General features: G+C 37.0%; 1 protein-coding gene across 1 annotated transcript in view; it reads right to left on the bottom strand.

Moving 5' to 3' along the window:
• Positions 1–24,880, bottom strand: part of LOC107044485 (serine/threonine-protein kinase BRSK2) — a 58,387-nt gene extending 33,507 nt beyond the window's left edge. The window contains exons 1-2 of the mRNA XM_015266375.1: positions 24,661–24,880; positions 19,324–19,504 (exon numbers count right to left, since the gene is read on the bottom strand). Of these exons, the coding sequence (XP_015121861.1) occupies positions 19,324–19,504; positions 24,661–24,760 (281 nt within the window). The 5' untranslated portion in view covers positions 24,761–24,880. The remainder of the gene's footprint in view (positions 1–19,323; positions 19,505–24,660) is intronic.
• Between the last annotated feature and the right edge of the window lie 492 nt (positions 24,881–25,372).

The raw sequence follows: 25,372 nt of genomic DNA, 5'->3' as shown, positions 1-25,372 counted from the left end.
TCAATTTTTTTTTCCAAAATATTCGTCTCGATTTTTTCTATCTCGATCGTATGTATGCCTGTCTTAGGAACAGGGAAATGGTACGGATTCATTCGGAAGCTTACTACCAATGGAATTGGTAGAATCTATGTTATAAAACGTAAAGAAATGATGTTTAGAAAAAATGTCTGTACATCTGTGTGTGACAGATTGAGTTTTCGTCGATTATTTTTTAGAAAAAATAACATTAATACCGTGAAATTCATCCATAAAAATCTGCAATTTTGCATCAAAATAGGTACTATCAATGCGCAATTTTTGAGCGCAATTTGAAGGCAATCGGTCCAGTAGTTTCTGCGATATAGTCATTCATAGAAATTTCGTTTTTCCTTAATATCTCGAGAACTATTCATCCGATCGAATTTTTTTTTTTCAAAATATTTGTCTCGATTTTTTCTATTTTGATCACTCAAAATATGTATACCCGTTTATACTAAGTTTTCGAGATACTGCGGTTTTTCTGTTTTTTGCGTAAAAACCTTGTACGCACGCTAGCTCGAGAAAAAATCGAGATAGGAAGTTGAAATTTGGTAGGATTCTAGCTATTGTAATCCTACAGCTTGGTATTGTGTTGGAGCTAAATCGGATGAGTAGTTCCTGAGATATAGTAATTTATTTGAATTTCGTTTATCCTTAATATCTCATCAACCATTGACCCGATTCAATTTTTTTTTCCAAAATATTCGTCTCGATTTTTTCTATCTCGATCGTATGTATGCCTGTCTTAGGAACAGGGAAATGGTACGGATTCATTCGGAAGCTTACTACCAATGGAATTGGTAGAATCTATGTTATAAAACGTAAAGAAATGATGTTTAGAAAAAATGTCTGTACATCTGTGTGTGACAGATTGAGTTTTCGTCGATTATTTTTTAGAAAAAATAACATTAATACCGTGAAATTCATCCATAAAAATCTGCAGTTTTGCATTAAAATAGGTACTATCAGTGCGCAATTTTTGAGTGCAATTTGAAGTCAATCGGTCCAGTAGTTTCTGAGATATAGTCATTTATCGAAATTTCGTTTTTCCTTAATATCTCGAGAACTATTCACCCGATCGAATTTTTTTTTTTTCAAAATATTTGTCTCGATTTTTTCTATTTCGATCACTCAAAATATGTATACCCGTTCATACTAAGTTTTCGAGATACTGCGGTTTTTCTGTTTTTTGCGTAAAAACCTTGTACGCACGCTAGCTCGAGAAAAAATCGAGATAGGAAGTTGAAATTTGGTAGAATTCTAGCTATTATAATCCTACAACTTGGTATTGTGTTTGAGCTAAATCGGATGAGTAGTTCCTGAGATATAGTCATTTATCTGAATTTCGTTTATCCTTAATATCTCATCAACCATTGACCCGATTCAATTTTTTTTTCCAAAATATTCGTCTCGATTTTTTCTATCTCGATCGTATGTATGCCTGTCTTAGGAACAGGGAAGTGGTACGGATTCATTCGGAAGCTTACTACCAATGGAATTGGTAGAAATAAAAGAAAGAAAAAGACTTATAAGACAAAAAGTAACGGTCGTATGCCTTCTATCGAATAGGCTTGAACCCCTGCTTGTTTTGCTTCCGAATGGAAGCATTGTTTGACCGATTTTTTTGTCATGATTTATAAAACTTTTCGAAAAAATCGACCCACACTTTCGGACACACACATACATGGTCCTGAAATTTTGTATTTTCACGTTTCAGACCATTCTACATCATTTCCAAGCAAAATTAGCGAATCGAAAAATCGACCGATTATAATGCTTCCATTTGGGGAAATTCTGTAGAAAATAACGCAATAGAATAAATTTTACAAAAAAAATTGAATTCTATTGACTTTCTATAGAATATTTTCTATTGACCATTTCAATAGAAACGAGAAAAAAGTAATATAAATTTCAATAGAAATTCAACATATTTTTTTAGCTAATTCGCTAGATTTTTCTATTAAAGATTTACGTACGTGATGGGCTTCGATCTTAAAAAATATCGATAACTTTCAGCAGGAAATTTGTTTAAAAAATTGGCCAAATAAGCGGTTTTCTGTTATCCCTTATGGACATTACAGTGGGGTCTGAAAAGACCAATAGAATGAAAATTTGTCAAAACATACAATCCATTCAACAATAATGTAAAAAATCAGGCCCACTCGCGCGCTCACTCTACGGGGTATGACCGGCAAGGAGGGGTGGAATTGGGTGTGACCCATTACGGGTCGAACCAATAACTTCCCGACCAATTCCTTTCCTCCATTGATTTCCGAAAAATCGAAAATTGTGATGAACTGCTGAGTTAATGTGTTCCAGAATTCCAGAATTTGTGCGTTACATCAAGATTCATCGTTTCTAACAAAAAAAACTTCAAATCGCATCGTTATGCATGGAGAAATGGTTTCGTTTACAAAAAAACGCAAATTTTCGACTTTTTTCGAGATGTTTTTTGGAAAAAACTGGAGAAACGCTGAGACAATTGTTTCCATAATCTAATCAGGTTCCAGTTACATAAAAATACAGCGATTGAAAAAAAAAATTGAATCGTATTCTTTGTTCAAGAGAAATCGTGGCACAAAATTTTTGTCACAGACGTACGCACACACACACACATATATCCACACATACAGACAGGTACCTGAAAAAGATCAGAAGTGGTTCTAAAGGTCATAAAACGTGGAGAAATGCTCAAATTCCCACATTCGATTTTCGGGGTCAATACAATAACTTCTTCCCTTCGGGTCGGGGAGTTAAAAATATCCAAAACTGCACACACAGACTAACAATAGAAATAATTTTTAAGATTACTACTCGTACATGTGGTTAAATGGACCATTGATAAGTTCAGTGTTTTCTCCATGTTATCCCTGAAGGAATAATGTTGAGAAAATACAAACATTATCGTTTTGAATATTTTGTCACGCTTTCTGAATGTATTAAATTATGCATTGGAGCAAAACCAATTAGCAGCCATTTCTATAAATGCAAAATTATTTCCAAATTTTTCAAGTTTTTGCATAATTTATTGGAATGTATACCGTGGAGGCACCAGTGGTCACGTGGTACCCTTCTTTCGGAAGTTGAGCACTCTTGTGATAGAATTTTGCATTTTTCTAACAGCCTTCGCTATCGGCGGCCATTTGGAAAATTTGCCGATGCAGCCCGATAGTTCAGGTACAAAACGCGATATCTATTAATTTCCCACGAATTAACGGGAATTGAAAAAAAATTCAAGTTGATAGTCTCGTGACGGATACGGTGAATGAGTAGTGATCAGTGTGTGAACGCTAGGATTGCTCGCTGATTTATAAGGATTTCACCTGAAAATGCAAGTAGAAAAATGCTTTCGAGCAATTTGGTTATATAGAGGGATCGATTGAGAATATGTAGAGATAAGAAAGAACGAAAAAAAATTATTATTGCTAGAGAAATCATGTTTCCGAAATCTGCATGGCCGAAATGATGGCTACTGTAGTGAATGGACGTGTATTTCTCCTTCTAACCTTAACCGATTCGTCTTATCAAAAGGGCTCTCCTGTTATAAAAATATTCAGTTCTTCATTTTTTCCATTATTCATCATGAGAATATTGATAAAAATGTGGAATAAAAATGAGAGCAACAAAATCACTCAATTTTCTTGTCTTTCAGATCCACACCTACGAACGATTCAAAATCAAAAAGACAAGATCTCAATATTCTGTCGAGATTTTCAGAAGAAAAACAAGGGACAGAAGCCTGATATCACGGGAGAGATACAAAGAGAACTGATAGATGATACAAGTGGAGATAGTCAAGATACCAACAGTCCTTCAGCCAAAATTGCTTCCAAAAGGGGATAGGATGGAATCGCAATTATTTCCTTTGTGTACCTGATTATTGATTAATAATCATTTTTTAATTTTTAAACAGTTGATCGTTATTGAGAAAATAATAAAATTATCTGAAATATGTTTTGCATCAGCAATTTCTCTCGTTTTCCTCGGCCAATCCCTTATTAACCATATCGCCCGATAATTGCAAGCCTGATTTCCGAAAAATGGGGTGGGTCGATTTTGGGTGTCCGAGCACTACCTACCGAGAACTGAGTTGTCTTTTCTTGAATATTGATCTGATTCCCGGGTATTTTCAACAAAATCAACTCTTTTTCTGCTAGGAAAACTTCAGGGATCACTTTAGAGCCCTCAGCCTCATTATTGATAAGTAGAATGTGAATGAACCGTTCTTACGTTAACATTTTTCTTAACCTTGCGATAACTGGTGCCCCCACGGTAGCCGGAAATATGATAAATGAGCGCAACCGGAGCTCTCTAATTCAATTACTGAGGGAGATATTGAAGATTTAATTTTTTTTCTTCTAAAAACTTTTTTCTGTCAATTCTACATACAAGCAACTAAAAACAACAACAAAATTTGAACCGACAGATGTTATCGGAAATTTTCTCAACTTTTCGAAAAAATATATTTTTCTGTGTCTATGTATTTTTACGTAGGAAACTCAAATAGAAAGTTTGAAACGATTATTTTGGTTCGTTCCTCACTCTTTTTTGTTTTTGCTTCAGAATGGAAGCCTTGTATTTGACGGATTTTTCGATTCGCTAATTTTGATCGGAAATGATGTAGAATGTTATGAAACGTTGAGAAATGATGTTTTTACGTCATGTCTGTATGTATGTCTGTGATAACTTGGATTTTGGATGAACAATTTTTCGAAAATTCAACATAAATATGGTGCAATCGGTAGATAGAAATCTGAAATTTTGGCTCCTGATAGCTATGAATGAACTCTATTTTGGTGCGCTTATTCAGCCCAATCGGCCCAGTAGTTCCTGAGATATATCAAGTTGTTTAAATTTCGTTTTTCATCAATATCTCGGAAACTACTGCACCGATTTCAATTTTTTTTCAAAATAATCGGCTCGATGGCCTCTGTCCAGGCCAATCAAAACTTATCTACCGATCATAGAAAGTTTCAGAGATATTGCCGTTTTTCTGTTTTTTCGCTGAAAATCGTGTTCGCACGAGAACTTGAGAAAAAATTGGGTTAGCGAGTTGAAATTTGGTATGACGCTACCTCTTATAATAATAAAGGTTGGTATTTTAAATGGACGCAATCGGCCTAGCGGTTTCTGAGAAATTCGACCTTTTGTGTAAATATATTTTGTCAAACATCTCGCAAACTCCTTGACGGATTTGAATTTTTTTCTTCAAAATACTCGTCTTAATGGCCACTATTTAGAACAATCAAAATATTGTTACAGAATGAAATAAATTACCATTTCCCCCGTGTGAATGAGAATGGAATGGAACTGTATGTATAGGCATTAGTATGATTGTAGTTTGTTTTCCCTCCTGTACGAATGTGAGACTGATTGGACTGTTCTTCTGTTTAACTTCTGTCATTCATAATAACCCGCCCCATTTATTTTGAATTACGTCTCCAATTCATTTTAAAGACTTCAAGATTACTACAATTGGTGTCAGAAGTAAAAAAAAGAGAAAATAGGAAAAGAAACCGGAAGTAACAGGAGGATAAAAAAACCGAAAGTGACCAGAGTGGAATACACAGTTTCCTCCATCTACTAACGGGATGGATAACGGATCGGCATCTGACAGCGAAGATTCTTCCTCTCTAAGGTCAGATATTCCCACAATGCTCCATCGAGGACCTCTGCGCGATGGTTTTCGTCCGTTTTCTGCTCCACCGGAAAGGAATGCTGAGGACCCACTTGGAGATAGAGTCAGACGGAGAATTCACACACTTCAAAAGGATTTCCAGGAAGAATTACGCAACGTTGAGGCAAGAATGTCTCAAGCAAGGCAAGACGATGGAGAAGAAAAATGATTCGTGAGGAGATTCATGCGTCCATCAGAGAGATTTTCATTAATGAATCATCAAATACAAATAATGTTGAATTTCTCAATCTTCCCAATCTCAACCGCACTAGAACTTTTAGAAATGCAAACCCAGCACATGCTTGTGCTTCTGCTAACCCAACACATGCTCATGCTTCTGCTAACCGGACTCACGCTTCTGTAGTTATCGCTAGGAATTCAAATGTAGAAATTGGCGTCAAGGTTAAACCTGACACTTACGATAGTTCTACCCCCTGGTCACATTATCACAAGCAATTTATGATTGCTGCCTGTAATAATAAATGGTCAGACTCAACAAAAGCAGCACAATTAACTACTCTTTCGCGTGGAAAAGCTCGCGAAATTCTAGATTATCTTTCCACAGCAGAATTGAACGATTACCACAGGATTATTCAAATGAATGAAGAATTCAGCGATGAGCATTTTGCTCGAATGAATCACAATCAATTGGAGTACCGTGTTAGAGGCGAAAATGAAAGCATTGCAGATTTTGGAGAAGAACTAAAGAAATTAGCACGTCTTACATTTCCATCTACCCCAATTGAAGCCCGCGATCGAATTTCATGTTCTCAATTCATCAGAGGACTCAAGAATCCTCAGATTCAATATCAATTACGTTTTGAACGGATTACTTCTTTACCTTTGGCAGTTGAACGCGCGACAGAGTTAGATGCAATCGACCGAACTTTGAACGAGGAAATGAATCTTCGGTCTAATTCTAATAAGAGGAAATTCATTCCCCATTTTCCCGACAATTCCAAAACCCAGTCGAATCACAGTACAATGACTTCTCGACCTACTCATCCGAACAATAAATCTAAAATCTAATGTTTTCATTGCAATGCTTTCAGCCATTATGCAAATGAATGCAAAAACAAGATCCTCAACCACCAAATTTTTCTAATAATCGATTCTGCGGGAATTCAACGTCGAGGTTCTCACGTCCAAATTCATCTAGTTCTTCTAACTTTCACAGGAACAGATCCCAAAACTGCAGACGAACTCAAAATTTTAACTCAACTCACACCAATGTTTTGGGCCAAAATGACAACGAAATGAACAGAGCATCGGAAAACTAAGGAGAGTCAATTCAGCAGGGGATGGATTGACTCATACACTTCTTCCGAAAACACGATGTTACCAAACAATTATCAATGGACAAATGATGAACTTGAACCTGACGCTGAATGGAAAAATCGATAATCGAGAATGTCTGATGCTAATTGATTCTGCTTCTGATATCTCAATTTTAAACCCAAAGTTTTTCGACAAAAAATCGAATTCCTTTAAGAAAGTCAATCAATCAATGACAATTTTAACTGTTGCCAGGACGAATTTGATTCATCACTCAACAGAATACTACGATGCAAATGGGAGGAATTTCTGTAAACTTGGACCTTGTAATCGCTGATATTCAAGAAGATTGTATCCTCAGACTAGACTTTTTGTATAAATCTGGACTGCACTCAGATTTACGAGGCATTTTAGAGGAAAAATTCAACTCAAGGTCTAAGAGACAACAATTCAGTCTACAGGGACACTGGTTCAGTCTTTACCAGAACATCTAACGAAACTTTTTGAATCATCTTCGAAATTCCCCAATTATTCACAGAAAACAACATTCACAAACTTTTTATTGAATTATTAGCAATCATTTTCCAAAGGAGAAGGGGATGTGGGACGCTATCGGAACACAAAACACAATATCTGTTGGAATGACACTGCACACGGGCGTAGTATGGGTGAGCTTTTTAGGTGAATGGGTGTGTTATCCAGGGAGCTGGATAGTGTGCGAGTGGTATTATCGGCAGAGATTCCACTTATGATTATGATATACACCGTGTCATCTGGTGCGATCATCAGTTATTACTGTTGTGTTGATTCAGCGTATTCTTTATTAATAAACACTTTTCCTTATTTTCTGAACCCCTTTGGTCTCATTTAATTATTCAGGTTATGGGGCCAGCCCATAGGGGAAGATTTTAGGATAAAAGTTGAACCGGAGAAAAACAGCGTTTTTCTTGAAAAGTGAAGAACAGATTGAGTCTGTTAAGCGTGGATTTATGTTAGCATTTGGCAAGATGGATGACAAACACACGCTGATACATCGTTCCGATGGGAGCAATTTTAAATTGTGGAAATTACAAGTTCAAGCGATGTTGAGAGGCAAGAACTTGATGGGATACGTTGATGGTACGGAGAAAAAGCCAGAAGAGTCGGCGGCTGTGAAGGATAAAGATGCCTGGTTGAAAGGTGATGGAGGAGCGCGTAGTATTTTGGTCGGAGCTTTGGAGCCAATGGAAGCGAATATAATCCTGGGATGTGAATCGGCTAAAGAGGTTTGGGATAAATTAATAACTTTAAATGAGCAAAAGATCACTCTGTCTTGGTGATGCATTTATATGAGGAGTATTTTGCAATGAAGATGGAGGAAGCTGAGACGGTTTCAGCTTATGTTTCAAAAGTGTCACTCCTAGCGGCAGAAATCGAGAGTTACGGTGAGAAACTGTGAGACAATATTAAGATGGTTAGGATAGTTAGTAGTCTAACTCCACGGTTCCAGAATTCTCGAACAGTCTAGTACAATATTAGAGAAGGTAGAGATCTTACAAATTTATTAGTTCGATTGAAACGTGAAGAGGGTCAGTTGAATTCAGGGGCTCAGACCGGAACTAGTGAAGGGGCTTTCAATATGAGACATAATTTTCAAAGAAGTGACCAGCGAGTCGGTGGTCATCATGCTGGTGGTCGTTCGGGAAATGGTCATCGAGGTGGTGGTCATTCAGGTGGTAGTTGTCGAGATAGTAGTCGTCACGGGAAGTCTATAGCGGAGTTAAAGAAACTTACAAGGTGTAAGGCGTGTAATCAGTTTGGTCACTGCGCAAGGGAGTGTCCGAATGGAGGTAATAATTGTGGTTTTATGCATCAATCGAATCAGGCTCATGGGGATTATAGTAAATCTGAAGCAGCTTTTGTGGCGAGTATCGACAGTATTCAAGCAACGTCATATGATGATGTATAGTTGTCAGATTCTGGAGCAACAGCACATATGACTGGATGAAAGGATTGGTTCCATGAGCTGGTGGAACCTGAGAAGGGAACAATGGAGACGGCTAATGGGGATTTGCTTCCCATTAAAGGTGTTGGAGTTATTTTGATTGAAGCCTATGTAAATGGTCAGTGGGAGCCGAGTCGTCTGGAGAACGTTCAGTATGTCCCTGGTTTGCGGAGGAATTTGTTTTTGGTTGGAGCTGCGACTGAGAAAGAGTACGTCATGAATATGAATAGTGGTGTATGTACCTTGACAGGATTACGTGATAGTCGAAAACAGTATCGAATGGTTTTTCGTCAGAGAAGGAAAGAGTCAGCTAATCTGGCGCATGTGTCAGCACTCCGACAGTGGCATCGTCGCCTGGGACATATTGATGTAGCAGCAGTGAGGAGAATGGTTCAGAGTGGAATGGCTGGACATTTGAAATGTGATGATATGGGTGATTTCTTCTGCAAGGAGTGTCAGCATGGGAAGATGACTCGTGTTTCGCATAAACCTGCTGTCGAATCACGAGTAGCAGAGCCAGGAGAATTTGTCCATACTGATGTAGCGGGACCGATGCCAACTGAAGCTGTTGGGGGTTATCGGTGGTATTTATTGTTCAAGGATGAAGCTACGCGTTTTCGTTATGTTTATTTCTTGAAATCCAAATCTGAAGTGTTTGAAAAAATGACAGATTGTATTCGTTCAATTGAGTTTGTTACAGGCAGAAACGTCAAGGCATTGCGTTCTGATAATGGGACGGAATATACGAATGAAGCAGTTGAGAATTATCTCAAACAGAAAGCTATTCGTCATGAGTTTTCAGCACCGTACACACCGGAGCAAAATGGGAGAATTGAGAGAGATAATAGGACAATTGGAGATTCAGCGAGAACTATGCTGTCGGCTAGTGGTTGTGCAAGGAGCTTGTGGGATGAAGCGGTACGTACGGCAGTTTATTTGTTGAATCGTACAGTCACTGCAAAAAATCCAGGAGTAACTCCGTATGAGCAGTGGTTTGGACAGAAGGTAGATCTGAGTCATGTTAAGGTGCTTGGTTCTGTGGGATTTGTAGATGTAGCTAAACAGAAAAGATCTAAGTTTGATTCGAGAGCTGAAGAAATGATTCTGGTGGGTTATGAGCCAACCTGCAAGAATTTTCGTATGTATGATCCAAGAAAACGAGCTGTGAAATTACTTGTGATCTAGTTTTTAACGAGGAGAGGATGAGAGTATCTGCATCTCCATCATCAGCTGTTTTGGAGTGGGAAGGAGAAGAGGAAGAAGAGCAGAGTGAAGAGAAAGAGAAAGCTGATGGAGAAGGGATTCAGGGTGACGAGAAAAAGAAGATGCCAGGAGATAGGAGAGGTAGTCTTCGAATTCCTGAAGTCAATGTCAGTGAGCCAGTGGAGGTGCTGACTCCTACAATGTCTGAGGGAGATTGTAATTATAGTCTTCGTAAAAATGTTACTCCACCTAATCGGCTGAATTATGCCAGTTACATGTGTTTTCCAGTTGTAATTGGCGAGCCTCAGAGTTATGAAGAAACGATTACATCGCCTGACTCTTCAGCATTGGAAGATGGCCATGTTTGAGGAGTTTCAGTCTCTTGAGAGTAATGGAACCTGGGAGTTGGTTTCACGTCCGAATGACAGGAATGTAATTAGCTGTAAATGGGTGTTTCGTTTGAAATCATCCCCAGAGAGTACGGAAAAGAGATATAATGCTAGGTTGGTGGTTCATGGTTTCTCTCAACAGGCTGGTATTGATTTTGAGGAAACATTTGCACCAGTAGTGAGATATGATACTGTGAGAGCCGTCTTGGCGGTTGCAGCAGTGAGGGATTTGGAAATTCTTCAATTTGACGTGAAAACAGCCTTTCTGAACGGAGAGTTACGAGAGGAAATATACACGGAGCCTCCACAGGGGTGTGAGACAAGTGAGCCTGGTCTGGTATATCGTTTGAGAAAGAGCTTGTATGGCTTGAAGCAGGCTCCACGTGTCCGGAACGTTAAATTCACTAGTTTCTTAAAAGACAATCAGTTTGTTCAGAGTAATGTTGACAACTGCTTGTTTGTTGGAGAGGTTGAAGGTGAGTTAACATATTTGGTGCTCTATGTTGATGATGGTCTGTTGTTGTCTCAGAAGAAGGAGACGGTGGAGGCTGTGATGAATTGTCTGCAGGATAATTTTGGAATGACGAAGGGTACTGGTCGATATTATGTTGATTTAGAAATAGTTCGTGGTCGACAGAATAAAATCATTCATGTAAAACAGTCAGCTTATGTCAAAAAGATGCTGGAGCGATTTCAAATGCAGAGTGCACATGGTGTGTCAGTACCTGCTGATCCAGGGATCGTGCTACAGAAGTTCGAGGGTGATTCAGTGAAATTCCCTTACCGAGAATGCGTTGGATCGCTGATGTTTGCTGCTATTGCTACACGATCTGACATTTCGTATGCTGTGGGTGACGTCCGCCACTTTCTGCAGAGTCCGTCGACTGAGCATGTGAATGCTGTGAAACGTATACTACGTTACCTTAAGGAGTATCCTGATTTAGGGTTGATATACAGAGGTGCCTCGGCAGTGGGAGTTTTAAAGCTCGAGGGATACACTGATGCAGACTATGCCAGGGACTTGGATTCACGTAGATCGACTTTTGGATATGTCTTCATGTTGGCTGGAGGTCCAGTCACGTGGCGGAGCCAACGTTAAAGGAGTGCTGCTCTGTCAACAACGGAGGCAGAGTACGTAGTAGTTTGTGAAGGAGTGAAGAAGGCTGTGTGGCTGCGTCAGGTGATGAAAGACATTCGTGAAGGGTCGGAGGAGAGTACAGCAATTTTTGTTGATAATCAGACTGCCATAAGTCTGAGTAAGAGTCATGGTCTTCATAAGAAACCTAAGCATATTGACATCCGTCAATGTTATTTGATTGAAGTTTGTGAGAGTCGTGTGGTGCATCTCGAGTATGTGAATACAGTAAATCAGCTGGCTGATATATTTATGAAGCCGTCGACTCGTGACAAGTTCAAGACAAATGTTAGTAGGCTTGGTATGAGAATGAGTGTGCAGTGAGTGGGAGTGTTGGAATGACACTGCACACGTGCGTAGTTTGGGTGAGCTTGTTAGGTGAATGGATGTGTTATCCAGGGAGCTGGATAGTGTGCGAGTGGTATTATCGACAGAGATTCCACTTATGATAATTTCGATATACACCGTGTCATCTAGCGCGATCATCATTTGTTACTTTTGTGTTGATTCAGCGTATTCTTTATTAATAAACACTTTTCCTTATTATCTGAACCTGTTTGGTCTCATTTAATTGTTCAATATCGTTCTTCAAAATTCCCGACCTATCAAACAACTTCCACGGAGAATTCCTTTACAGTACAGGGACAAAATCTACGACATCATCGAGCCAATGGTGAAACACAAAATAATCGAACCTAGTACTAGTCCTTGGGCATCTCCAGCCACCTGAAATCGAAAAATGGACAACTCGATTCGTTTTTGGGTGGATTATCGTCCCATCAATGATATAACGAAGAAAGACGCTATTCTACTTCCTAGACCTGAGGACATTTTTAATATAACTGCTGGATCGAAGCTGTTCTCCACAATTGATCTCAAGAGTGGACATCGGCAAATCGAAATGGAACCTGAAGCTCGTGAAATTACTGCATTTGCAATTGGGAATCAGTTATGGCAATTCACCGTGATGCCTTTCAAGTTATGCAATGCTCCTGCTACGTTTAGCCGTGTCATGAATGAGGTATTGAGAGGACTTATTGGAAAAATTTGCGTTGTGTATCTAGATGACATTCTTATCTTTGGAAAAAACTTCGAAGAGCTCTCTCACAATAATAAACTGGTGATGGACAGATTACTGAATGCAAATTTGAAGGTCAATCCGAAGAAATGCATTTTCTTTCAGCCTGAAGTTCGGTTCTTTGGAGACATCATTTTGGGAGATGGTATCAAATGTGATCCAGAGAAAACTAGAGCCACTATTGAGTGGCCAATTCCTACTTCGAAGGTCGCTCTGCAGAGTTTCTTGGGTTTATGCTCTTATTATAGGAAATATGTGCAAGGATTCGCTCTGATTACAAAACCTCTGTACCGTTTGACCGAAATCAGGAATCCCTACATCTGGAATGAACAATGTCAAGTAGCCTTCACAGAATTGAAATTAGCCCTGACATCTCCACCAATTCTCGCAGTAACTGTTCCAAACCTCCCTTTCACCATTGATACCGATGCATCTCAGTTTTCTCTCGGTGCTACCCTATCTCAGGTACATGGAGTTGAGGAAAAGGTAGTGGCATACTTCAGTAAGTGTCTCAAACCAGCTCAAAGGAATTACTGTGTCACTCGAAGAGAATTGTTGGCTGTTATAGAATCAGTAGAACACTTCAGACATTATCTTTTGGGTGGAAAGTTTTTGATCAGGACTGACCACGCAGCGTTGAAGTGGTTAGTTACTTTCAAGAATCCAGAAGGTCAAATGGCAAGATGGTTAGAATCTTTATTCATTTTTGACTTCGAGATCTCTCATCGTCCAGGAACACAGCATAGAAATGCTCACGCGTTATCAAGACGTCCTTGCGATTGCAAAAAATGTGAGAATATGAATAATAAGAATGAAGATTCCCAAATGCTAGTCTATCGGATAGTTTGTACACTCGATGACGGTCTTGACTGGGCAAAACTCCAACTGGAAGATCCTGTTCTATGAGTACTCATCAAGAGCAAACAGGAGAATCGCCGATCGGAATGGCATGAAGTTTCCCAACTGGGAATCGAGACGGAATTATGTCTGTTGTACTGGGACCCACTCGAGCTGTTGGATGACACGTTATTCTGGCGTTGGGAATCGACAAATCATACATCCATCAAATACCAATTAGTCACTCCAAAGTAACAGATTTCTAGGATCCACTTTGAAGCTCACGATACTCCAAGTGGATACTTTGGGGTTAACAAGACTGGCTAAAATTCGCGAGAAATTCTACTGGGCAATATGCAAGAATTGGATGTGGAAATTTGGTACAAAAAATGCTGTGTTTGTGCTGCTAAAAATGGTCCCCGACGGAAAGGAAAAGCCCAACTACAAATTTATAGCGTTGATAGTCCATTCGAAAGGATTGCGGTTAATATCTTGGACCTCTTCCCAAGTCTTCTGCAGAGAATCGCTACATATTAGTAATCATGGACTATTTCGCGCGGTGGCCAGAAGCGAGTCCTCTTCCCAACTATAGAAAATACCTACAATTGCTGAAGCACTCGTGACACGGTGACACGGTATTGCTCTAGAGATCCACTCACATCAAGATAGGAATTTCGAATCTAACATCTTCAGAGAAGTCATGAAACTACTGGGATTCAGGCGGACGAGAACTACGCCTTTGCACCCTCAATCGAACGGTATGGTAGAGAGACTAAATCGTACTATTCTCAATTATTTGGCCAAGTTTGTGGCCGATAACCAAAAAGACTGGGATAAGTGGATTTCATTATTTCTCCTTGCGTATCGGTCCGCAAAACACCAGACCACTGAGTTTTCTCCAGCCTTTTGGATGTTAGGTCAAGAGCTCAGGTTACTTTTGGATTTGACTCGAGGGAATGTTCCTAAACGCGATAATTCTCAGAACTCGAATATTCCAGAATTTGTCCACGAGCTTAGGGAAAAATTAATGGACGTCCATGAATTAGTTAGAGACACTCTGGTTATTAAGAGCGACAAAACGAAAGCAAATTATGATAAGAAAGCCTTGTTACTTTCCTTTAAACCGGGTGAGAAAGTTTGGCTCTTTTATTCACGAAAGACCAAAGGAAAATTACCTAAACTGCAGCGTGATTGGGATGGCCCTTATGTAATTCGAACAAAAATGAATGACGATGTCTATCGAATCCAAAAGTTACCCCGTGGTAAATTTAAAGTTGTCGACGTGGATCAAATTACCCATTACGATGAATAATGAAATCTCTGAGAATTTGTAAAATATGTGTCATGAAAAGCTTCATGATTGCTTTCTGAGTTGCTAATTTATTATTTCCTGTGCTACCAGGAACGATTATTTCTCTGAGATCAGAAAAAGATAACTTCTTTGTTAACATTGTCAAAGAAGGCTCGAGTTATTTCCTCAGGACGCTGAGGAGCGATTATTTTCTCGGGACGCCGAGAAACGGAGCTACTCCAGAGGTGTATCTGAGAGTAGCCATGACTTAATCTAACAATGAACAAAATTTTGCGTTTGATCTTTCTTGTCTATTTAGGTTACGCTGATCTAAGTCTCATTTGAAGGCAGATAAGGAGATGTTCGGACAATTTCCCCTGAATTGTCAAACGAAGGACTCCCATGAAACGTGGTGCCCAACAATGAAGATGAATGTTTGCGAATGGGATGAACCTTGTTGAAAATGTTGTTTTGGTTCTTAAGCAGTTAAACGTCTTCCAATTGTAATTTTCCGTCAGGGTTTTGTGTTGGAAGAAGGGAATTAAAGCCCCTGATAACCGAGAATTTTGAGGAACCAAGTCTGAAGAATTCTCGGTAGCTCTAGTAAGGTGTCGTTGGGGCGACAACAATAAAAAAAGGGGGAATCGTGTTACAGAATGAAATAAATTACCATTTCCCCCGTGTGAATGAGAATGGAATGGAACTAAATGTATAGGCATTAGTATGGGTCTAGGTGAATTCATCCCAGACAACTCATCCCAAACAATTTCATCCCGGACAACTCATCCCAAACAATTTCATCCCAAAACATATTCATCCCATGAAAAATTAATCTCAAAATTCCAATTTCAATGAAATTTTCAACGTCAACAAGAGAAAATAAGGAGAAAGTGAATGGATTCTTTATTCTCAAAAAAACAAACACTAAACACAACATGAAAAGCAATTAAATATATCACCATTTAGTCCAGTCAAACTAGCTCTGAAAATGTCGTTTACATCGAAATTAACCAAAGGGCACCAAATTACACCAATCGATAGCTAAAAGTGTAATTATTAATGTTTTAAAAAGTATATGCTCAAATTTGCCGGGGTGATTCACAATTTGTTATAAACAATTGGGAATTGCCGACAGGCCGTCCTAGATATCTTTAGTTAACCTCATTAGATGGGGGAAAAAAAAATATTTCTTTGTAGCTGAGAAAATGTCCTATCGGGGGGAGTTAGGAACCTATAGCCCAAAATGTACCGTTAATTGATTATAAATTATAATAGCAATTTCGAAGCAGTCGGCGCAACGCGTCAGCTGTTACCCTCCCTGCGACAGTGCCGTGAGTCACGTGATTGGCGCCATGCGCAACTTATTCAAACCTCCCGCTGCGCTCAACGCAATAGCCCTCAGCTGGATTTTTGATGAATATCTCTGAATCTGTGGCTAGTAGTCAAATTTTCATTATAAACTTTTTTGTAGATCTTTATTTGCTCTATAAAAATGGTTTTGACAAAAATTTTGCTATTCTCCAACGTTTTCAAGATATTCAATGAAAAATATTTTGAATATTGTTAATTTTTCATTGAATATCTCGGAAACTTTGGAGAACAGCAAAATTTTTGTCAAAACCATTTTTATAGAGCAAATAAAGATCTACAAAAAAGTTTATAATGAAAATTTGACTACTAGCCACAGATTCAGAGATATTCATCAAAAATCCAGCTGAGGGCTATTGCGTTGAGCGCAGCAGGAGGTTTGAATAAGTTGCGCATGGCGCCAATCACGTGACTCATGGCACTGTCGCAGGGAGGGTAACAGCTGACGCGTTGCGCCGACTGCTCCGAAATTGCTATTATAATTTATAATAAATTAACGGTACATTTTGGGCTATAAGTTCCTAACTCCCCCCGATAGCACATTTTCTCAGCTACAAAAAAAATTTTTTTTTTCCCATCTGATGAGGTTAACTAAAGATATTTAGGATTGAAGACGGCCTGTCGGCAATTCCCAATTGTTTATAACAAATTGTGAATCACCCCGGCAAATTTGAGCATATACTTTTTAAAACATTAATAATTACACTTTTAGCTATCGATTGGTGTAATTTGGTGCCCTTTGGTTAATTTAGATGTTAAAAATCTAATTTGACTGGACTAATTTCTACACAATCTCCTTCACAACACCGATCAACGGATCTACGATAAACATTCCAAGAGACACCATGGAATAAGTCTTCATCCATCACAACAAATATTCGTCAAATACGCGACAATAATAGCCCACGTCGAATGCGTCACAATACCATACCATGTCATTGACGAAATTAATGAACGGTCTATACGAAACATTTCAAATAACCCACTGAAAATAAATTACTCATTTTAACTATCATCCATTATAATCATAACAAAGGTCAAATTAAAAGTCAACATTTTGAGCCACATTCTCCAAATACTTCACAACACGCCCAGCATCATATCTGTCCACAACTCGTTCACAATTATCAGCGAACAGTAGAACATGTTAACTAGCCGGCGCTCTACGCGTGACTAATTCCAATACCAAGAACGACAAAATTTCCATACCCCGGCCGAAGTTCAATACCCAGGTAATCCGATGAATCACTAATCCGATGAATCCAAATATTTCACATTCTAAGTTGTATGTCATCTTGGGATGAATTTGTTTTGGTATGAATTTGTTCTAGGATGAAATTGTATTGGGATGAAATGTCATGGGATGAGTTTGTGGGATGAATTATTCCGGGATAAATTCACCGGATACCCATTAGTATGATTGTAGTTTGTTTTCCCTACTGTACAAATGTCAGACTTTTTGGACTGTTCTTCTGTTTAACTTCTGTCATTCATAATAAACCGCCCCATTCATTTTGGATTACGTTTCCAATTTATTTTAAAGACTTCAAGATTATAACAATATATATATCCGTCCATAGAAAGTTACCGAGACATCGCCGTTTTTCTGTTTTTTTTTTTTTTTTTTTTTTTTTTTTTTTTTTTTTTTTTTTTTTTTTTTATTCTTCTACGCACGATACCGTGAGTAAAAACGAAGATGGCAAGCTGAAATTTAGTACGATCATAGCTCTCATAATATTGAAGGTTCGTTTTTCGGATGGGCGCGATCCATTGAGTGGTTTCGGAGATATTCACGTTTTTGTAGTAAACGATTCCATAAAAAAGTTTAATATTTTCCTGTAGACACTCTACAGCATAGGGGTGCTCATCACTGGGATAGAGTGTAGTATATTTGTTAAAACACTTTGAAATTTCCCTGAAAAAGCATAGTTTTTCAATCATTAGGCAGTATTGTTGTGTGGCATTGTGGATATTTAATTTGAGCGGGATTAATGTTTTCGTTTGTGGAGTAGTAATCTGCAACACAGATTACTACTTATGGAAAAATAAAAATGAAATTAAAGGAAATAACTGAATCCGAGTGGAACAAAATTTATATTTATAAGAAAAAGTCTTAATAAAATGATTTTATAAGTTAAGAGTAGAATTTGATAATTTCTAATTGCATTTGATAAAAAAACAATCATTGAAATTCAGGGGAATTTTTTTCTTGATGAATTCTGCTCAATTAAAATCGTCATCACCACAAGTTTCTTTTTGAACCAGTTGAGAATAATCTGAGGAGAATAAAAAATTCTAAAAATACTTATTAAAATTATTTATTCTTAGGAAATTTCCGACGTGCTTCAGATCACTTTGATAATGAAGAAAATTATGTCTGAATCATTTTTAAATGAATAATTACACCGGATCATCGAGCAAAACGGATGGATGGATCAAAAATTCCCCTGAATTGTGATTTGATTTGATTTTTAATTTCATTATGGTAATTTGAGATGGAAAAAAAATATGTTCACGACAGACATAATATTCTGAAACTCCCGGATGAGATATTGTGGACCGGAAAAGAAATATTTTCATTCAGACGATTTACGAACTTCGAATAATGAATTATCTATCAATAGATTCCGAAAATAATAGTACGGGTGGCTAATATACCACCATACAACGATGCCCATGGGCCATTAGGCAGTGAGAATAAAGGCAGAGAAGCGATCTATAAAATAAAAGCATTCCTATAAAATGGATATCAATATTCCTTAGTATCTAAGATTTCAAAATGTTGATTTCATTTATATGCCTGTCACAGGGACTAGAAATTGCCACGGATTCATTTGGAAGCTTACTACCAATGGAATTGGTAGGAAAAAAAAAGAATAATAACGCAAAAAGTAACAGCCATAGGTTTTCTGCCAGGTAGGCTCGAACCCCTGCTTTTGTTTTTTTTTCAACGGAAAGTTCAGAAAATTTCGTAACCAACTGTTATTTTACGGTTATAGAACATTGACAATGACATTAAAAAATTCAGTTATCTTCCTGTATCAATGAGTAAGAGGATTATAACTTACAGATATTTTTTATTCTCGTATACATCTGTAAGACCAAGCACATGGGGATGATCGATGAGCTTCATGATGGCAATCTCACGTTCGACCTTCATTAATACCGATTCCGATAGTTTTTCACGATTGATGATCTTTATGGCCACTTTCTTACCCAATACACAGTGTACGCCAAGTTTCACCAACCCTATAAAAGAAGGAGATGAATATAGTTTTTGATGATAATGGTTATTCCAAGAGTAATTAGGGTAGATTGGCAGATCAAGTGAGATAGGAATCGCTGTGCATTAGTTTTCTCATAGTACTCCGGTCTCTCCTATACAGAGAAAAAGAAGCTTCTGAAGAAAGGAAATTAATGCATAAAGATTCTAGGAATGCATTATATTAACAGGCATTGTTTAATTGTTGAGTGATAAAACTCAATAATTGTATTATTGGATTATTTTCCGAAGAATTGTCTTAATCAAATGCTAACGCTTTATGAATTTTTAGCTTGTATTGAATCTAGACTAATATTGTTAAAATCAAGAGTAAAATCGATGTAATTTTTTCATATCACATGCTCCATTTTTGCATTGCACTGGACCATCGTGAGCCTTTCGTTTTAATATGAACTAGCGCCGCCGCGGCAGCAAGCGGCCGCAACGTTGATGCTCTTTTGTTATACCTTTTTTTATTGTTCCTTTTAACAATTAATGATTCATCATCGTTCCATTATGCTGAGTGTTAACACGCACGAAAAAAATTCATCGAAATTCCTAGCGAATTCGCTAGACAATTCTATTGTATTTTTACTGAACTTTTTATTAGTTTTTGGCTGTTTCCATCGAAATGTTCAATAGAACATATTCTATAGTAAAAATCAATAGAATTCTATTTTTCTATACAACTTATTCTATAGAGATATTTTCTGTGAAATTTCCTTGGCTAACATTCTCCAAGTTTTTTTTGTTTAATTTTCTTGATGAAAAGAAAAAATAGAGTGAAAAAAACTTGGAAAATTTCAGCCGAGGAAATTTCATAGAAAATATCTCAATAGAATAAGTTGCATAGAAAAATATATTTCTATTGAGTTTTTCTACAGAATATTTTCTATTGAACATTTCAATAGAAATGGCCAGAAGCTAATGGAAAGTTCAATAGAAATCCAATAGAATTGTCTAGCGAATTCGCTAGGATTTTTAACTGAATTTTTTCACATGTGAAGATTAATGGTAACAATGCGTCTCGATTAATCAATTGTTTAACCCTCTATTGTAAAAGTCTGCCTGAGTAGTACTCTCTTTTGAGAATTTTTGTGTAATTGTTGTAAAAATCCGAGGTATTTCTCAAATTGGTTCTCCTTTCTCATTTCAATCAAAGTGCAGTAGTCAGTCACGTGACTCCTTCACATTAGTTTTGTTCAGGAAATTCGGCTTTTTCTTTTCAATTGTTTTCCCATTGTTTACCCAAAAATTCTAGGACATTTGAGAACTTTATCAAATTTTTTTTAGAAAACCTCATAATTGTTTTGAATTCTTTGAAAAAAATTCCCAAATTATCCTACATTTGGATAAAAAAGCTAACGATTCTCTAATTTTTGAGGGAACTTGTAAACTTCCTTGAAGTTTCTATAAATCATTCTCTATCCACCTTTTCAGAGATGAATGTTATATATAGAGAAGCTGAAATATATATTCATTAATGAATTAATTAATTCCTGAAAATGTTCTCTTAATGAGTGCTCATATCGGGAATAGGACCTACCCTGACATTTTCATATTCCTACTGTCAATATTTTCGGATTTGCATTATTATTTCCGGCAAACTTTTCATATTTCTAACGCAATTGCGGCCGTGATATTGGTGGCCCTTCCATTATACCCTTTTTTTCCGAGTCAGATTCAATATTTCTTATTTCGATTCATTGTTAGCTGTGAAATTTATTCATTAGCTGTGAAATTTTCATATTGCAATGAATGATTTGCGCATGTGGTAATTCCTATGCTCATTGAATGAGATTTTGATCATAATTACAATCAAATTTCTTTTTGAACATAATTCAGAGAATAAAGTGCTGGAATTCAATATTTGGTGATACTTTGGTAAAGGTGTGAGCCAACACTGCTATGATTTTTTTAATTCAGTTCACTCGGTAGTTCAATTAATCTGCTGTTTATATTATCAATACAATTTCGTGCTTAGAATATCGTCACCTCATGTTTTTAGCACCGAATAAAAAATTGAAACTTAAAATGACAGTTTGACTTCTCCATCCTTTCTCATGAATTTAAAATTCATGTTAATGGTTCCGACAATATTGCGTGAATATAATCAGTTTGTTCTCTGCTGTTATGGAATATTGAGTCATAGCTTTTTATTCATCATAGAATTTTTTAATTTAGATATTATTATTATTCGTTCGAAGTAAAAAAATAGATCATCACTTTCACTGTGTTGCATTCAGTTTCTCCTATACTTAACGTACAAAATGTCAGATAATCTAATAATTCTGGATATTGATTCTAATCAACGTTATTTGGAGAAAATTTTAGTAAACTCAACATTAAGGAAATTGAATCATTCGATTTTCCTCTGACCTAAATGATTTGGATAATTATAATTGGTTTATCAATTGAAAATACAGAGAAATTAGTTACAGAATATTCATGTCTTGAATCAGAATTTAAAAGTAATTTTCTATCTTCACGCTATTAAGAAATATTGAATACCGTTTAATTTTCAGTAGAATTTCAATTTTCATGATTTTTCCCTCTCAAACTGAATTAAATGTCTCTGTCCTAAAAATTACTACTGAGCTGTCCATGAAATTTAATTTTTTTTTTTCACCAGTAGACTAATAAAATGATTGAAAAATCGTTATTTTCAGCGACTGCGACGTTTTTTCATATAAATAATTCTATAATAATCCATTTTTCATTCTAAGAATAATTTTTCCTGAATTGTAACGAATTTTTCCGATTTCAGAACTTCAAAAAACGATTTCATGGGAAAAAATTATATTTTTGGAAGATTGAAGTATTTTCATTATTCATTCCTAAGAAGGGAATGTTGAAAAAAGCAAGTTTGTGGCATTCCCTTCGGAAACCGCTGCTAATCCATGCTTTTTTTCGATCTTCTAGTCAATTCAATAATGATTGAAAATCTTCACATAAAAAGTAGTCCGACTTTTTTTTCATGGAGAAAATTCAATATTCTTTGATTTTGTGGTATAAAGTATTGACTTCATTGAACAAAACATCGAAAAACAAAAATCGAATAAAAAAATTTAAATCGAATATTTTTAGATTTCCAATTCTTTTCATTCCATTATCGACATTCAAGTTTATCTAATTATCAATCAGTCAATCTTATTAGCTCTTAACACTTATCACCAAAAAAAATTTTTTCATTCCAGTAATTGTAAACAAATTCTTGCGTAGAAAATATACACTGATGTATTCAATGTATGTATATATACGATGCTTGTTTCTTCTTTTCCAGGTAAGAAATCAAATTTGTAATTCTCGCGCACTTTCTTGAATAGCGCTGTCGCAGCCGCATTGCTCATCCTCATGAAAATTCACATGAGAACTCGCCAAAAATTCTCATCAATGTTCCCATGAGGCCCATGAGCAGTGCACCATGACACTTGCGGTGGCCGGCATGACAGCCCAAGCAGCACAGTTCTGGAGGGTATCTGCAAGTATACCAAAAAGGCTGTCTAATGTCTGTCCAAAATGGTAACTTGTGTCTAGAAGTTACCTAGAAGTTAACTAAATGTTATCGTATGACTGCAAGATACCTTTTGGACGGACATTAGTCAGCCTTTTTGGTATACTTTCAGATATCTTTCGCAAGGTTTGCTACTTGGGAGTGCTCTCTTTTTTTAGATAGGAGATTATAACCGAATGAGTGTTTTTTTATCTCAATGTTAAGCCTGGAAGAATTTTCACCTTGAATCAATCAGATTTTAATGATTAATTTGATGAATTCCTACTAGAATTAAAAGATACCTTTCCAGGTTCTAGAAAAATGCATGTTTAAAACAAAAGTTTCTGTATAGGATCTTGAAATTGTGCATCACGATTTGTTTTTCTGTGTGGTTTTACTGAATGCATCGGGAAGAAATGAGTTTCTTCTGTCGTATTTTAACCTTGGTTGAACCATCTTCCAGTTGCATTTGAAAATACGTATTAGAAAATCAACGAAATCGACAGGTGGCGCTAGTAATTAACCAGCCACGGTTGAAAGGGAGTCATTAAACCACATGCGTCTCTTACATGTGCTGTCACTGATTGGTAAATTTCATCTTTTCGTAACGCATGCGCTACTATGCACAGCTCACCAATTCTTTTTTCTGCATCTCACACATGAATATTTAGGAACATGCGACTCAAGTAAGACATGTGCTTAAACAATGATGGAATAGAATACAAAAGCGAGTCCACATGCAGGAGAAAATTTTATTCAAATATTTCTATAGAAAATTATGCATAAAAGGAAAGATAAAAAATTTCAATAAATATAATAAAAACAGATATCGTCGCCCCCCGAGAAACGATTTTCGTAGGATTAAGTAATAAACGTTGAAATTTATTCATTTCCCAATAATTCACGAACAACCTCTACTGGTGAGTTGTGCCTCTATCCACGTTCAAAATAATGAGAGCGATATGCCACTTATTATCGATCCGTTGGTATACTGATCTGCGGGGAATTCGTGCCAGGTGCTCTCGTATACTAGTGAATGGGATAAATCATTCCTACCAATTCACACCACGGAAAAATTATAAAACTGGAATAAAAAAACATAGAAGTGATGGAACGAGACCGTGGAGTAGCCGTGGATAAGGGGGATACTCATAGGGCTCTTTGTTCATACGAAAAAATGAAAATCCATAATATTGATTCCAATACGTATGTGAAGGCGAAAGAAAATGAAATTTAGAGCCACAGTAGCGCATATCAAGTCTAGGAGATGAATACGCATTCATGATAATCGTTATACGGAGAGAATGTAAATAAAAAATTACAATGTGAATGTTGTACTCGAGGATCATACTGAAACAATTTTACAATTTGATTTTTCTTGGCCGAATTCTTACTTGTGCCAAATTAAATTTTACTATCATTCTTTCATACCTTCTACTATACCGACTCGCAATTTTCACCATGTTCAACAGTAAATTTGGAGTGTAGCGGGTATGGTCCTCCATTACTATATTACCTTAGTGAAAAATGATTTTATATTTTTTCCGTGTATTCGATCCTTGATGAACGAAGAACCAATATGAAAATAGAAACCCATGAAGCATTCATCACGTTCCAAAGAAGCAAAAGATAGAAAAGGGGAAAACGCACCGGTTTGTCCCTTGCCCAGGGTTTTCTCGAGTCGGTAGGGTCCAACATACTGATGGGTTTCCTGGGTGTTGGACCCGACGGGGCTTTCTTTGCCCTGCATCGTTGTCAAGTCCTTCGTATCTGCCAGGATTGCCTCCTCAGTACGCGATTTTATTTTCTACTATGAAATTATTTGGGCAAATTTCCAAATTTCCATGTAAATTTTTTCTTCAATCTTGTATAATTGTACAAATATGCATAACATCGTCCTTCATCCATCGTCCTCGTGTTATCCACGTTTTCATTACTACTAGCTGGACGACGCCGGTTTGGCCAATGAGGCCGGGGCCCCGTCCATCGTTTCATGCTCTAGTGTTCTTCATCTTTAAATATTGCTGAGGAAATATTCTTTAGTTATTATCAAAATGAACGAAAATTATATCAAAATTAAATAACTTTCAATAAAAATAAAGTCACTTGTGGGTGAATTTATTCAGTTCATATATGTGTGAAGTGGTGTCACAGTTTTGATCTATTCCGATGCCTCTTCTCGGTTCGTCTCTTCCGGTGTTTCATTCTGTTCTTGACTTAAACAATTGAGATTTTAAAGTATATATCAATATCGTTCTACTCATACAGCAAAATCCCTGAGATCGGGGCCATTTATTATCAGCATAGTGGGGTATTACTCCGGGTTTCGCACCGTTATGAAAAATTTTTAAATGTTGGCCTA

Source organism: Diachasma alloeum, unplaced genomic scaffold (assembly GCF_001412515.2).
Source record: "Diachasma alloeum isolate Michigan unplaced genomic scaffold, Dall2.0 Dall_scaffold_00748, whole genome shotgun sequence".
In the NCBI taxonomy this organism is placed as follows: domain Eukaryota; kingdom Metazoa; phylum Arthropoda; class Insecta; order Hymenoptera; family Braconidae; genus Diachasma; species Diachasma alloeum.
Note: the sequence above shows the minus strand (reverse complement) of the source record. Positions and strands in the feature narration are given on the sequence as shown.